The following is a 14,856-nucleotide window of genomic DNA, read 5'->3' on the forward strand; positions in this document are numbered from 1 at the left end:
ACTTACTGGTTTGCTTGCAGCAGTAAGTCAAATAAAATCTTCAAAGCAGGTCCAGAGGAGGTCACAAAGATATCACAGGGATAAAGCACCTCTGCTGTGAGGAAAGGCTGGGAGAATTGGGACTGTTCAGCCTGCAGAAGACAAACTTTGGGGTGACCTAACTGTGCCCTTCCAATGCCTGAAGGGAGCCTGCAAGAAAGATGGAGAGAGCTTATTCACAAGGGATGGAGTCACAAGGGGGAATGGCTTCACACTGACAGAGCTGGTTCAGATGAGATGCTGGGAAGAAACACTGCCCCTGTGAGGGCAGTGAGGCCCTGGCACAGGGTGCCCAGAGAAGCTGTGGCTGCCCCATCCCTGGAAACATTCCAGGCCAGGCTGGACAAGGCTTGGCACAATCTGGTCTGGTGGAAGGTGTCCTTGCCCATGGAAGGGGTTGAAACCAGATGATCTTTAAGGTCTCCCATTTCAAACCATTCTATGACTCTTTGAAAAGCTAGAATATTAATATAGCTTATCTGTAGTAAGCTCTTCTAAACTAAAGTTCCTGTTTCAACCACAGTACTAAAAGTAACGTGCTAAGCCCTCTCATTAGTTTTGTAAACATCAACACAGCCTTCTCAAGCTCCCAAGCTGAATAGTGATGTGGCATACACTGCTAGGGAATTAACAGTCTGAAAAGCCAGGAAATCCCTGCCTTAGGAAACAGCTACAATAACATTTAGGCTAACATGATTCTGCCTTCAGCGCTGGATGTCCAGTGTTAAGTACAGAACCACTGGCTTGGACAACCTGAAAACCAGACCAGGCTGGACTAACAAGTGGAATCTCCTTGTGTTAGGATCCAAACTCTGTCTCTTTCAGCCAGCAAAGCTGGCATTAACTTTAGCAAAAGATTTACACAACCTAAGAAGTGTGAAACTTGGTCTTGCGCTATTGGTAGCAATAATGATCAACAGTTGTATCAAACCATCAGAACTGAGTCTGTTAAATGCAGCAATTTGTAATTTCATTCCAGGATTTCCAGTCCATCACCATAAAAACCCATTACCCTTTTTTCTAGTTTAGGAATATAGGACCATAATTAAAGTTTCTCTTGATGTTGCAAACAATGTAACATCAAATTTCAGCACTATGAATATAAAATAAAATTAGTTTCAAAATTCTTCATGCAAGTATGAAAATATTTTTTACAGTAATGCAATTATTTAAAACTGGACTAAATGACTGATGTAATTAGCTTTCAGATTAAAAATTAAACATGTGCTTATTGTTCATAGAGAGGATTGGTTACAGGCTTGCTTTTCCTTCTCTGGAAGGTTTGTGTTGTTTATGTTTGCTTTCCAGAAATACCTTCTATTTAAGTGCTAATGGAACTCCTAGTCAACATATTTACCCTTCACAGATTTTCATTATGTAAAAAGTCATTCAGTAAGACCAGTGGATTACAGATCTCTAAGTGCTTTCTCTCAATACGATTATGTAAGTCTTAATACAGGAAGAGATCTGGACAAAATAGTTCACACGTGAGCAGCATTGCTACAGTAAGTGTACAATAAAACTGGGATTAGAAAATAATGTCTTTCATGTAAAATTATCCACATGTGTTTAGGGAACAACAAAAAAGGAAAGGAGATGGATGTATGTAGTAAATACCAAGTTTTGCTTTTCGTTATATACAACAGCATCCCAATGTTAAACTACAGCTTCTCTATAAAAAAAGGAATATCTTATGCCCAATGGGACAGAGGATATAAAATATCCCTGAGTGGAACTGACTCCATTCTCTTATTATGTCTTACAGAGTAAGAGTAAAACTATTTTAATTTGCTACATGCTGTTATCCATTTTACAGAAGACAATCCTTATCTCCCCCAGCTCCACAGTACAATGACTTTCTCCTGGAAGGAGGCAGTCCCACATGGCTGGCTTCCATCACCCACCCTCACAGCTCACTGCTGTGGTACTGGGTGCAGCTGGGATGTGGCATTAGCAGCTGCCACTGCAGAACCTGTGCAAAGGTGAAAAATCACAGGGCATTTAGCCAGCACCAGGGCTCTGGTGGATCCTCTCGGCCAGCCAAGCACGAGTGTTCCATGCTGGAAGCAATGTGACTGCAAACACAAATCCAATCACAACCTCTCTGAAACTGCCACCACAGAGGCCACTTACCAAATGCAATTATGTTTATTTCTCAGTTCCAGCCATTTGTGAGAATATCGACTGTGATTTACCAGAGTGACAGAAACTGACTTGTCAGCCCTCCACAGGGTCAGGTGGGTTTTTGTTTTGTTCTCTTTCCTTGAATTGTATGTTTTATTTACACTGCATTGCATGACATTATTTATCATATACTTAAATCTCCACCAAATTAAACAAACTCACAAATCCTCCCAGAGCTAGGTATAATTCAGCTGCACAGAAATGAAGTCACAGCTGTGGTATAAATGTGCTCTGTTATTTCCACTGTGCATGAAATTATCACTGCAGCCTCTGATCAGTCAGGTCTGTCTCACACACAAATGTTCAAGTAACACACACAGTTGAACTCACTGATGTGCCACAGCACTAAGAAACCATACAGCCAAACAACTGACTTTAAAAATCATGGGGCTTTTGAAAGAATAATAAACCTCATGTTTAAGAGTCATCTACAATTATCTTGGGAAAAAAATTTAAATGCAATTTCTTTGTGTGATCCAGAAAAATCTATACAGAAATAGCATAAACTTTGGGGAGGAAAAAAACCACAAGAAAGGGGAAATAAGAAAAAAAAGGCAAAAGAAAATACTTAACTATTTATACCATATAAAATGACTGAGGACTGCCAGAGACAGCAAACATGATACTCCCTCAGCAACTTAATCTAATATGCTAATTGCAGGTGTAACTTAAGATATACACATTTGAATTCTGGGTCCTGGAAGGTGTGCTCCAAATGATTCCTCAAACAAGCCACCAGTACTCAGTTTGGCAAGAAATTACATGTGTGAAAACTATTCACACAACTAAAAGCTGCAGAATTAGAACCATAATTTCCATTTCCATAAGATGTGTAATCCATTTGGTGCCTGTTGGAGATGATTAGATGATGGAAGTAGAACAGTTCCAGTTGTTAATATTATCTGTAATCTAGTTTTCTCATCTGCCTAATTTGTTGGAATATCATATTTTGTATGAGGTTAGCTGGTTTTTTTTAAATTTTTCTTTTTACTCAATCTATATAATGGTGTTATAATCATAAACCTGCATTTCCTACATGTGACATTTATTCACAATATGGAAACAATACTTGAAAACCTATATAGTGAGTAATCTATTTACTTTTCATATTAATTATTAAGTCTGCCTATTCGTTGATATTGTATGAGCTAAAGAATCTAAAAGGTTTAGCATGTCATTTTGCAGTGACCTGGAGGTATTTGAAATGCCATTTGAAATAGCTGGAGGCAATTAAAAGATGTGTAGATGGGGCACTTGGGGACATGGTTTAGTGGTGGACTTGGCAGTGCTGGCTTCGTGGTTGGACTCAATGATCTTGGGGTTTTTTTTCCCAACCTAAATGACTCTGTGATTCTACAATACTGTAAAATAAGCCAGTTTTAGAAGCAGTAGACAAACTTAGTGAAATCTCTGCATTTTTTGATACTTGGAGTTGTCACAACTCATTGTAGACACTGCATCTGCATGGGAACAAAGATGCACCTAAACTAAACCAAGAACTGACTCAGTATAATCATCTCCAACTCACAGGATAGCATGTAAACTAAACTAAATGATGAATGGATCTTGTTTTTCATCTGAAATTAATTATTACAGTGGTGAAATCTGCACTGACCTGTCTGGGCAAAATAATTTATGCAATGATGTAACAGAAGGAATGAAGTCATTTGATTGCTAAGTAGTGTAATCACATAGGAAAAAAAACCCAGAAAATTAATTTGAGAATCATTTCTATGTATCTAGTGACTTAGACTTTTTTTAAACAAACTTAGGCTTTTTCTTGTAAGCAGTAACTGAACTGTAGAGAAAAATGTTGAAGTAACCCCTGCATTGCTGAAATATGATGCCACAAAGAATTATTATCAGTGCAATAATTTTATGGTATTTTATTTGATGTAATTTTTGCATCACTCAGAAGGGTTTCTTTTTCAATACAACACAATCTGGTTTTGAAAATAACCGGAAATACAAAAGTATTTGGGGTCCATTAAGTAAACAATTTTATGTTCTGTCATACAAGAAGCATGAAAGACAGCTGAATTCTTTACTTTTTAGCAAAACCACCTTTTTTCTTTTTTTAATCATTTAATTTGGAGGGGACCTCTGACTCTTTCTCTACTCTTACACATGTATCTAGCTAACTCTTGCTATGGGGAGACTTCTCTCCACACTGAAGTGCCGAGGATTCCCAGCCTACAACTGGCCCTAGAAGTATCATGTCCTTGTGCTGGAATCCTTCCACACAGTAATGTCACAAACTGGTGTGCTTGGTTTAGGATTAGTGATAGATTTTCTCAGATTTTCTCTTTTCTTTCTGAAATCACTCATAAAGCTATAGAATATTTAGGTACAAGTGAGATAAACTCTGCATTCTAGCAGAATATATTGAAGAAAAAACCATCTAAGTTGGAGATGAAGAAACATGCTCTGTAGATAACCTTCCATCTAATTTGTCTTTAAGAGTTATTCTATATTCATGTGAGCTACCTCCAGCAGGTCAGCTACAGCTTTGAGGGGGCAGATACACACTCCAAGAGCTGATCTTTTGCCTTTCTTAGCAAGAAAATGGAAGGGGGCAGAACTTCCTTTTGCATCCTTTATCTTTGCTCACAGAGTTTCTGAGTGCTCATTCTCAGAACCCCCTGCAACCTCCAGCCCTGATAACTGGGTCAGGTAGAGACTCAAACTCCTGGAATTTCACACGAGATGACTTCAGCTTTGCAGTGAATGGATACTGAAATAATCTTCCTAAGGTAATTCTGAAAGAAGCCAAAAAACTGCCAGCAATAGGGTGAATCTGCTGACCCTCAGGTAAGGAATGGCACCTTCTTTAGAGGTGCCTTATACTGCAGAACTGTGTGGAAAAACGCAGCAAATGGAGCAGGGAAGAAAGTTTACCTTAGCTTGCACTTGGCTGTCTTTGGGCCCAAGGAACTGCTCAGGATGCTGAGCTCAGTCCTGTAAGCCCAGCCCTGGCATTCTCTAGGGTCTGAGGCCACAGCACCGTGCCAGCCACACATCCCATGTGCACTGCCCTGCAGGAATGCCTTGGGAACCAGACCCATGAGGTTTAATACCACTGGGTGCCAATGAAACCAGGTGAGTTTTAATCAGGGAGATAAAACACCTCTGCTAGGAGGAAAGGCTGAGAGAATTGGGATTGTTCAGCCTGCAAATGTGATAGCTTTGGGGTGACCTAATTGTGCCCTTCCTGTGCCTGAAGGAAGCCTGCAAGAAAGGTGAAGAGAAACAATTAACAAGGGCCTGGAGTGACAAGGGGGAATGGCTTCACACTGACTGAGAGTAGGTTTACATGGAATATTGGGAAGAAATCATTCCCTGTGAGAGCAATGAGGCACTGGAACAGGTTGCCCAGAGAAGCTGTGGCTGCCCCTGGATCCCTGGAAGTGTCCAAGGCCCGGTCTGATGGGGCTTGGCACAACCTGGGATAGTGGAAGGCGTCCCTGCCCATGGCAGAGGGGGAACCAGGTGATCTTTAAGGTCTCTTCCAACCCAGACCATTTTATGATCCTATGCTTCATTTGCTAGGGTATCCTTCTTTACATACACACTAGCACTTGTGAGCCTTTAGACTGTCCCAAGATAAAATAACCCAAACCAATATTCCAGTTAGAAACTTAACACTATAATCACTGCTATCCTCTGGTATCAGTTTCCTAGATATGTTCTGAAATTATGTTCCAGGGCTATCAGATATAACATTTCTGCCATACTAAGACAGTTTTGTATATGTGTGGGTTTTATATCTTATTTGAAAGTGACACCATTCATTATTGGTACATGAGTACTTTCTACTTAAAATGTCTTTATGTTGAAATGATCTGACATAATGGACCCTAAATCTTTTTGATCTGCCATCAAGCTCATTGGATGTTAAATCTTAAAAAACCTCAATAGTTTATTAATATTTCACCAGTACAGCAGCTTTTAGGCAAAGCACATTCCTAACAAATGTATGCTTAACACAGTGAAATAGTTAAATACACAAAGAGTGCAAGAGGCAAACAAATATCAAGATGAATGTCATGATTTTAGATTCAAAGTACCTTAGTAGAAAACCAAAAATTAATGAGCCTTGTGCTTCAACTGCCTAACATGGTAATTACTGGTGAGCAAAATGGATTAAACTAGTGAGGAAAGGGCTGCTCAGGTTAACAGATATCATTGGCTTTGTTTGTATATTCAGTGATAAGCAAGGAAAGGACAGGGAGGCAGGCTTGTCTATTGTCTGGCCATTCATTTTAGCAGCATCAGCTGGCTTGGCTGACCTGCCCTGCCCACTGCAGCCAGGCACCAGGGTGAGCTTATGGCCCAGCTGCGTCTGGGCACACCTCAAGGTCATTTTTGGGTTTGTCAATTGACATGATCCAGCATCCCACTGCTTCAGCTGCTTCTAAACTTCATTTCAGTTCCAGTGACACACATCTCAGGCATCAAGTACAAGCTCAAATACAAAATCAAATTGAGAGGTTGTCAGAAGCATGTACAGGTACATGGGTATTTGCCAAATGCAATCTGGCAAGAGAAGGATTACAGGTGGGAGAAGGATTTTCCATGTTACATGTAAATACCATTCCTCTCAAAACTTCTCAACCTGTGTCATCACCTTTTTTTCTGCTTAAATTTCTTACAAATTAAAGAAAATCGAGGAATCAAAATCAATTAACAAAATAAAATGTTTCCTAAAGGTTCAAAGAACCTTTCAAGGTTTTGCTACCTTGCTGAATATTTGTTTTTCAGCTAACAAGGTACTTAAAAACCGCAAAACAGAAGAGCTCTGTAATGACAAACGGAAACTCTACATACTCCTCCCGTTTGGAATGTGCTAGAACAAATTCACACAACTTGGCAGACGTCACGTTTAACTACAGACCTAAAATGACTTTTGCTGTCAGCGTGGCTTGCTGTGGCATTGAGATAAGGAGATTTCTGCGACGCCAGCTGGCGGGTCAGCAGCAGCATTACCACACAAATCCGAGTCCTTGGCTCCTGGCCCCGTGCTGACTGCCGGGGCTGCCACTACAGACCCTTCCCCGCGCTCAGGGCGGTTCTGGGCTCCCAGGAAGCTCCTGCACATTTACACCTTGCGGTGCTGTAAATACACTCGGTGCTCTGAGCCCTCAGAACGGGCGAGCCAGCCCAAGCCACAGCTTCCCAAGCCACTAAAAGCCATCGCCTCGTTTCTCCCGGCCATCGCTGCCTTAAACCCTGTGTATTCCCTTAAGCTCTCGCCCCCTGAGGACACCCGCTACTTACCGGCTTAGGTCTGAGGGGGGCTGAGGCATGCCGGCGCTGTCCCGCCTCCCCCGGCACAGGCCCGCCCCGCGGCTGCAGTGGCTCCTCCGGGGGCGCAGGCGGCGGTGCCGGCCCGCCCCGCCGCGGGAGCGCGGCTGCCCCGCCGCCCTCCGCCTCGCCAAGATGAACCCGCGGCTGCGGCACTGGCGGCAGGCGGCCACGCTGCTGCTGGCGGCGGGCACGCCGGGCCGGCCGCCGCGCTCGCCGCTCGGTCCCTTCGACTACGAGCTGCTGCTGCTGCGCCGGAGCTCCCGCAGCGGCTTCATGCCCGGCGCCCACGTGTTCCCGGGCGGGCTGGCGGAACCGGCGGATTTCTCCACCGAGTGGCTGGGGCTGCTGCCCGCCTCGCCGCACTGCGGGCTGGGCGCCGTGAAGCCGCCGCCGCCCGGCTGCAGCCGCGCCCCGCTCTTCGCCACCGACCGAGAGAGCCTGGGCTCGCAGCTGCCGGGGGAAGTCGCCTTCCGCATCTGCGCTCTCAGGGAGACCTTCGAGGAGGCGGGGATCCTGCTGCTGGTGCCGGGGCGCGGGCCGGCCCCGCCACTGCCCGCCGAGCGCCTGCCGCCCGCCGCCGAGCTCGGGGAGTGGCGGCGCCGGGTGCGGGAGGACGCGTCCTGCTTCCTGCGGCTGTGCCGGCACCTGGGCTGCGCGCCCAACATCTGGGCGCTGCACGAATGGAGCAACTGGCTGACGCCCGTGGGCAGGGCCGGCCCCGGCGGCCGCCGCTATGACACGGCTTTCTACCTGTGCTGCCTGCAGCAGCGGCCGCCACACGTGTCGCAGGACGACCAGGAGGTGACAGCCGTCCTGGTAAGAGGGGCCGGGGTGCCCGGCATGCGGCACAGCCCGGCCGGGCGAGTGTTGCGATGGGAGCGGCCGCTCCTGCCCGAGCCCTTCTCCCACGGCCCCTGGCTCTGCCGAGACTGTGCCCTTACACTTCGAACAGGCATAGAATCATACAATGGTAGGGGTTGGAACGGACCTTAAAGCCCATCGTGTCCCACACCTGCCACGGGCAGGACACCTTCCACCAGAACAGGTTGCTCCAAGCCCCAATGTCCAACCTGGCCTTGCACACTTCCAGGGATCCAGGGGCATCCACAGCTTTTCTGGGTACCCTTTGCAGGGTCCCACCACCCTTACAGTAAAAAAACTGCCTTCTAATATCTAAAAGTCCCCTCTTTCGATTTGTACCCACTGTATTCCTTGTCTGGCACTACAGTTCCTGACCGAGTCCCTTTCCAGCTTCCCTGCAGTCTCCGCAGATACTGGAAGGTGCTGTGAGGTCTCCACACAACTGTCTCTTCTCCAGATCAGTCCAAGCCCTTCTGATAAAGCTCCTTGAGACGTGAGGAAAGGGAAGGGAGTTTTATCTGCACCCTCTCCCATGGACTCCTGGAGCTGCCACCATCACCTGGGGAGCAGCTGCAGCAGCTGTCGGGAGAGGATTTGTTGTGAGGTCGTTGTACATGATCCGTGTCACATCAGATCCCTGTCACCGTGAATTACTGTCTCTTTCCAAGGCAGTTGAGAAATACCATTTTTTTACATTCATTCCTGCAGTACAGTGCAGGGTTGTCACACCTCAGTAGAGAGGGAGAGATCAATGTAGTATATCCAGGTATATTCCAGGACTGCATGAGTTGCTAGCAATTTTTGTCTTTTGAAGTTACTTGGAAAATTTTAAGTAATATATAAACTTGTTGAAAATTTTGACATTTTTACTTTTTTTTACCTTTTTTTAAAATTCAGCTTGTAAAAGCAACAAATGTCATGAAGAAGCTCTAAGAGAGCTCAAGGTCAGGTACATTAGGGTCCTTAAGTTTTTCTAGGATTCTGAAAAGTTTGATTGCAAATTAGAAGTAGATGAGAAACCAGACAGTTCTGTAAAAGCCTACTTAAAATTTTGGTATTACTGATGTTGCTATATTTATTTGTTTAACAAATTCTGCTACAGAAATTTTAAAGTACCTGAAACCTTACTTTCAAGAGCTCATGTTGTAATTTTGTTAATAATAGCATAAATCTACTGCAAACGATTATGCATATATTATTAAATTCACCATGTGAGATGAAATCAAGATTACCAATAGATTAAACATGCAGAATTTTGATGAATAGCTGGGTGTTCATGCTCTGAAAACTTCTTTCTAAGAAGCAGATGTTTATAGGTACTTTTAAATCTCAAAGCATCAGTGGCAACCTCTGGTAATAGTGAGTTTACTGTCTTCTGTTGGCTTCAGTAAACTTTCAGTCATGCCCCTAAAACAAATGTCAGTTTTTAATCCTGGCATGTCTGTGTGTAAAATAAAAAATTACTTTTATTGGGAAAAAATAAGTAGCTTTTATCGATTGTTTCTTTTTCAGTTTTAAGAATGTCATTGTTGTTACTTTGGTGTAGCTTATATATGGTTTTTATTATATTCAGAAGATATGGTCCATTGCAAGCTCCTTTGCTGTATGGACTTCCTTGCTAAATGACTTTTCAGTTTATTCAGACTTTCTGTCTGCTGCTGACACTATTATTTCAAGACTTGTTTTCATCTTCCAGTGGTCGTCACCTCCAGAAGCCATCGAACGCTTTAAGTCTCAGGAGATCTGGTTTCCTCCACCTCAGTTTTATGAATTCTGCAGGCTGTGCAACTTCTCTTCCCTCGAGGAGCTGCAGCAGTTCAGCTCTGCACGGGCTCTGGAGGGCTGTGAGCGCTGGATGCCTGTGATGCTGAGTGCTGCAGATGGATCCATCCAGCTGCTGCCGGGTAAGGACACGCTGGAGGCTTCTCCTAAATACACAGCATCTCCTTAATGCTGTGTGCTGAAGCCACATGACATAAACCATCCTTAACTGAAAGGAAAATGCTCCTCAAGTCAAGTTACTGCATGCTGTTTCCACCTTGTTTGCTATAGTTGTGACAGTGGCTGCAGTCAGAGACAAGCCAGGGCATCAGACAGCACAGTTATTTCTTAGTTACTCCTAATCTCATTGTCTCACCATTGTCATCATATGTGTATTTGTGAAGAAATTCCAGCATTTCAGCTTTGTATAACCTGAACAATGTTTAAAAACTCCTTCCTTTAGTCCTTTTCAGTGGGAATTCTCCTTTACTTCAGGTATCACTTTTGAGGAGATGGCAGTCAAGCACAGCTGCAGTATCACACCTCGCAGCTGCAGTGATAAGGCACTGGACTAAAACCATACCCTCAGCCATCTTCCTCCTGCCCTTTCTCCTGCTTAAGTCTCTCTCATTTCATAATCATGTACATGCAGCATTAAGAAAAGCTGTGTATACTATTTATTATTTTCTGCTTTTCTTAGTTTATTTTTCATTATGCTTTCCTTTTTTTTTCATTTGGTCACAATTGACCTCTAGGATTTCTGTATTTGGGGTTTATTATCAGTCTTGCACAAGAGTATAATGCCTTGATATGGCAAAACAATTATTTACTTCAACAAAATAGAACAAAATACATTTCTGTTCTTAGTCCTATCTTTATACCCATGAAGAAGTGCTTGTCCTGTGCTCCACCTATTATATACACTCCTGTCTGCCCAGGCTGTCATTACAGCATATTAATAGCATATTATCAGGAGCTCTGGAACATTCAATGTGCACTGCAGTGTCACTGACATACTTCAGAAATTTATGGCTCTATCTTTAAATCTGAAGATGTTTAGAGGCAATTTACCTTGCATTGCGAAATACATTTCCGCTGATTTACATATACTGATAAATCCTAAAAAAATTACCTGTGAAAAGGCTGAAAAATAAGGTTGGCTATGTATAACTAAATCTTTTTTTCTACCTCCAGGAGATGAGTTATATCCAGAGGATCCAGATTATACTGGAGAAAAGAAAATTATTATGTCAACAGATAAGAAGGTTGAAGATCTCATGAAAGAGGGCGGGGTATTTCACAGGATAGTAATGAAAGACATCAACAATCTTGCTGTTTATGTTAATATTCAAGCAAAATATAAGCATATAAATCCACTGATGATAAAGTGTGATAATTCAGATTACAATAGCAGATTATAATATGTCTTGGGTTTAAATCTAGAATATTTTTAATTGCATATATGCTCACTGTGGTTTTGGTGCTTTTTAACTGTTGCCAAATAGTCATGAAAATATTTCTCTGTCCTGCCAAAGCATTATATCTGTATGTGTGTGTGGAGTCACATCTATGTGTATCTAATTTCTTGAGTCTTTAAAAACAGATCAGTTGTGCCACTGTTGGGTCACAAAGGTCCTCTTCTCATTGAAAGTTTATATATATACATACATATATAGAACAAGCAGAGAAGGATTCTTTTACTATGCTTTCCAAAGTTACCCACTAGATAACTGCAATGTTAGAAATGGATAAAATCCCCCATTCCATATTTGTTGACATTTCCCACTCTATTCTTTCTTTCATTCTGGGGACAAGCAATGTATGTATAGATATAGATATAGATATATATACATAAATTAAGTATAAAGCACTTTTTAAAGAATATTGTAAAGTTAATTTTTATATCTTATATATTTAAATTCTTTCTACTAATGGTAATAATTCAAAACTACAATTTTCAAAGGTAGACTTAATTTAAAGGAAGTCATCTATGGAATTGAGTGCATTCTTTTATCAATATATTTTTTTATCTTCAAGTTGTAAGCAATTTAAAAAAAATAAAAAGTGTAATTTTTTAGCTCCAAAAAGATATCAACAACTTAAGGGAATAATACTCCTCCTTGATATACCCAGTTCTATATTCCAACATCCCACTTTTTGCTTCTTAACTACTCTACCAATATAACTGAGATTTAAGAACTTCAGAGCAAAGATTGCTGCTTAACTTTTGGTTTGAATTTGTCTTTTCTTTTGTTCAATAAGTGGAGTCAATGGAGCAGTTTTGTAAATTACCTGGAAGGAGAATGAATGATGACTTCAGATTAGTCAGTAAAGTTGTTCAGAAAGCTTTGTTCCAGGTTTTGTTCTGTGTTTCAATTAAAACCTGTTGCTACAATTAGATTAAATTGGTTTGTAGCATTCATTTGGATTAAAAAAAATACTGAAAAAAAGGTGTGTCTTTCTCTTCTCCCTTAGAACATACCCAGGCTGGTGCTGGTTTTGCAGACCTTGTTGAGGTTTGTAAACCTGTGCTGAACAATGACCACATAAGCAGAGCACTGTGTATTGTGCAGTAGAACACCTGAATATTCTGGCTGAGTGTGACCTTCCCTTTCCTCCTGTCACTGGAGACTTCACCTGCCTGCCCTGACTTCTCCAATGCAATGGAGAGTGCCGTAGGATCCACCCTTGCTAGATCCCCCAGAACCCTGAGATGCTTCTCATCAAGTCCCAAGGGCTTGTCTATGTTCAGGCTTCTCAGGTCTTGTACTTGGTTTTCTCCTACAACAAAAAGCACTTTATTTCCTCACCTTGAAGTTCAGGGACGTGGGAAATGTGGGAAGCATGACTGCAGCAAAAACTGAGCCATAAAATCAAATGTCAACGAAACCCTGTAACCCCTCTCTATGTGCATTATTAGTGAAGTATTGGGGGTAGGGATATACGTTTGTTTAAGTAGCTCTCCTTTTCTAATCAATATACATCTGGGAGTTTGGGTTTTTTTAGTTTTTTTTTGTTTGTTTGTTTTTCATATCCCTTGTCACATTGAGCTCCAGCTGTGCCTTAGCTCTCTCCTGATCCCACTCCTATATCCCCAAGCACCATCCCTATATTCTCCCCTCTGGATACATATTCCTGCTTCCAGTGCCTGTGCATTTCTTTCTTGCACTCTAGTCAGACCAGAAGGGTCTTAATCAGCTTCTTTGGTCTCCTGCCTGCCTTGTCTGATTTCTTACACATGATAATCAAGAGTTTTTATGCTTCAAGGAAAAGATGCTTAAAAAGCTGCCAGCTCTCTTCTCTCCTGCTCCTTTATCCCCAAGGGCAGTCGGTTTCCAGGAGTTCTCATCCAGTAATGCCTTCAACAAGTGACAGTGTGCTCTCCTAGAACCTTCACTTTATTACTTTATTCATGTAGACCATATCCCTCGAGATGACAAATTGAAATACACAAAAGATTTTATTGTTCTGCCTCTTATGGTTATTCTACCAGTTTACTTTTATGGTAGAAAGTGGGTATTACGGAAAATATTTTTGATAAAGAAATTATTTAACACCCAGGCACAGCAGGAGTGTGGATATGGGAACGTGGGCGGGGGAGGCATGCAGGAGTGATGCCAGGTGTGTAGAAAATGCAGTTTTGCCACTTGTGTTAGGTGAGGGCTCTCCCTCTGTCTGGGGTTATGTCTTCCTGCAGAGCTAAGAACTACACCAAAGACTTACACTAAGTTATTTCACCACTTCCACAGGGGCAGATCCCTATGAACCCTTTCCACTTGTCCATTTACTTCTTGGTGCTACAGCTGTTTTGTGTTTTTATTTTTTCCTGCGGTTGTTGTCCCGGCATTAGTTAAGAACTACCAGTGTTTCCAAAGAACTACCACTATTTCACCATTGCCTCTGCTACAGAGACTTTAAGCCTGAAATAAACTCCAAATCCCAAAGGTTCATTGTAATAATTTCCCTCAAATCCTAGTAGAATATTCTTGATTTCAAGTTGCTAGCAGTAACAAAAGCTTTTATTCTTTCACTATGAGTTTGGTTTCCATTTTATACAAAAAGCAAGACGATGGACTTCCCCGCGCTTTTTGAGATTTCCCGCAGCGTTTCAGGTGTTTTTTACGGCCGGGAACAGTTGGCTGCGCCATTGCCCATAACCCGGGCCTGTGGAGCCGGGGATGGGCTGTTCTGGGCTCCGACCCGCCCCGGGGCGGCTCTGGGGGCGGGAGCGCTGCGGGCTCTGGAAGGTTCCGCGGGGGGCAGTGCGGCAGGGCGGCTTGTGGAGCCGGGGATGGGCTGTTCTGGGCTCTGAGCTCGCCCCGGGGCGGCTCTGGGGGCGGGAGCACTAGGGGTTCTGGAAGGTTCCGTGGAGAGAGGTGTGTGGAGCTTGGCAGCGGTGGAGAACGAGGTCGGTGGGCTGGTTCCTATGGGAAGCAGCGTGGAGCTATGGCAGGATAGGGGAAAAGGGGACTGGGGATTGGGAGTAAAGCGAAGAAGGTGTTTCTAAAGGCGCTGCCCCGTGCCTCTCCGCGCTCCCGGTGGAGCTCGGCTGGCAGGGGGATAACGAGCTGCGTGTTCGGGAGTGTCTGCACACCCCGGGATGGCTGCAGAGGCTCCTAGCTTCCCTGGGTCTGTGCTAGTGCAGCAGGTGAGGCGAGGGTTTTAGCAATGTACAGCATTTTTACAGGTTAAATACTGTTTAGT

General features: G+C 43.2%; 2 protein-coding genes across 3 annotated transcripts in view; one reads left to right on the top strand and one right to left on the bottom strand.

The window, feature by feature from the left end:
* Positions 1 to 7,554, bottom strand: part of ANKRD27 (ankyrin repeat domain 27) — a 55,366-nt gene extending 47,812 nt beyond the window's left edge. Inside the window, exon 1 of one of the 2 annotated variants that reach the window (XM_030955825.1) lies at positions 7,501 to 7,554. The gene's annotated coding sequence lies outside the window, so the exon portion shown is untranslated. Of the gene's footprint in view, positions 1 to 6; positions 187 to 7,500 lie in introns of those variants that run through there. The other variant, XM_030955827.1, reaches the window with a different exon arrangement.
* Positions 7,555 to 7,646: 92 nt separating this feature from the next.
* NUDT19 (nudix hydrolase 19) lies at positions 7,647 to 12,529 on the top strand. The gene is made up of 3 exons (XM_030955831.1): positions 7,647 to 8,346; positions 10,088 to 10,295; positions 11,347 to 12,529. The coding sequence occupies exons 1-3, from the start codon at positions 7,663 to 7,665 to the stop codon at positions 11,571 to 11,573; spliced, it is 1,119 nt and encodes a 372-aa protein (XP_030811691.1). The 5' UTR covers positions 7,647 to 7,662; the 3' UTR covers positions 11,574 to 12,529.
* The last annotated feature ends 2,327 nt before the right edge of the window (positions 12,530 to 14,856 follow it).

The sequence above is a fragment of the Camarhynchus parvulus genome, chromosome 11 (genome assembly GCF_901933205.1).
Source record: "Camarhynchus parvulus chromosome 11, STF_HiC, whole genome shotgun sequence".
In the NCBI taxonomy this organism is placed as follows: Eukaryota; Metazoa; Chordata; class Aves; order Passeriformes; family Thraupidae; genus Camarhynchus; species Camarhynchus parvulus.

Coding starts and splice junctions, on each gene's coding strand:
- NUDT19 (XM_030955831.1), top strand. CDS start 7,663: ATGAACCCGCGGCTGCGGCACTGGCGGCAGGCGGCCACGCTGCTGCTG. Junction 8,347..10,087: donor AGGAGGTGACAGCCGTCCTG/GTAAGAGGGGCC, acceptor TTCATCTTCCAG/TGGTCGTCACCTCCAGAAGC. Junction 10,296..11,346: donor ATCCATCCAGCTGCTGCCGG/GTAAGGACACGC, acceptor TTCTACCTCCAG/GAGATGAGTTATATCCAGAG.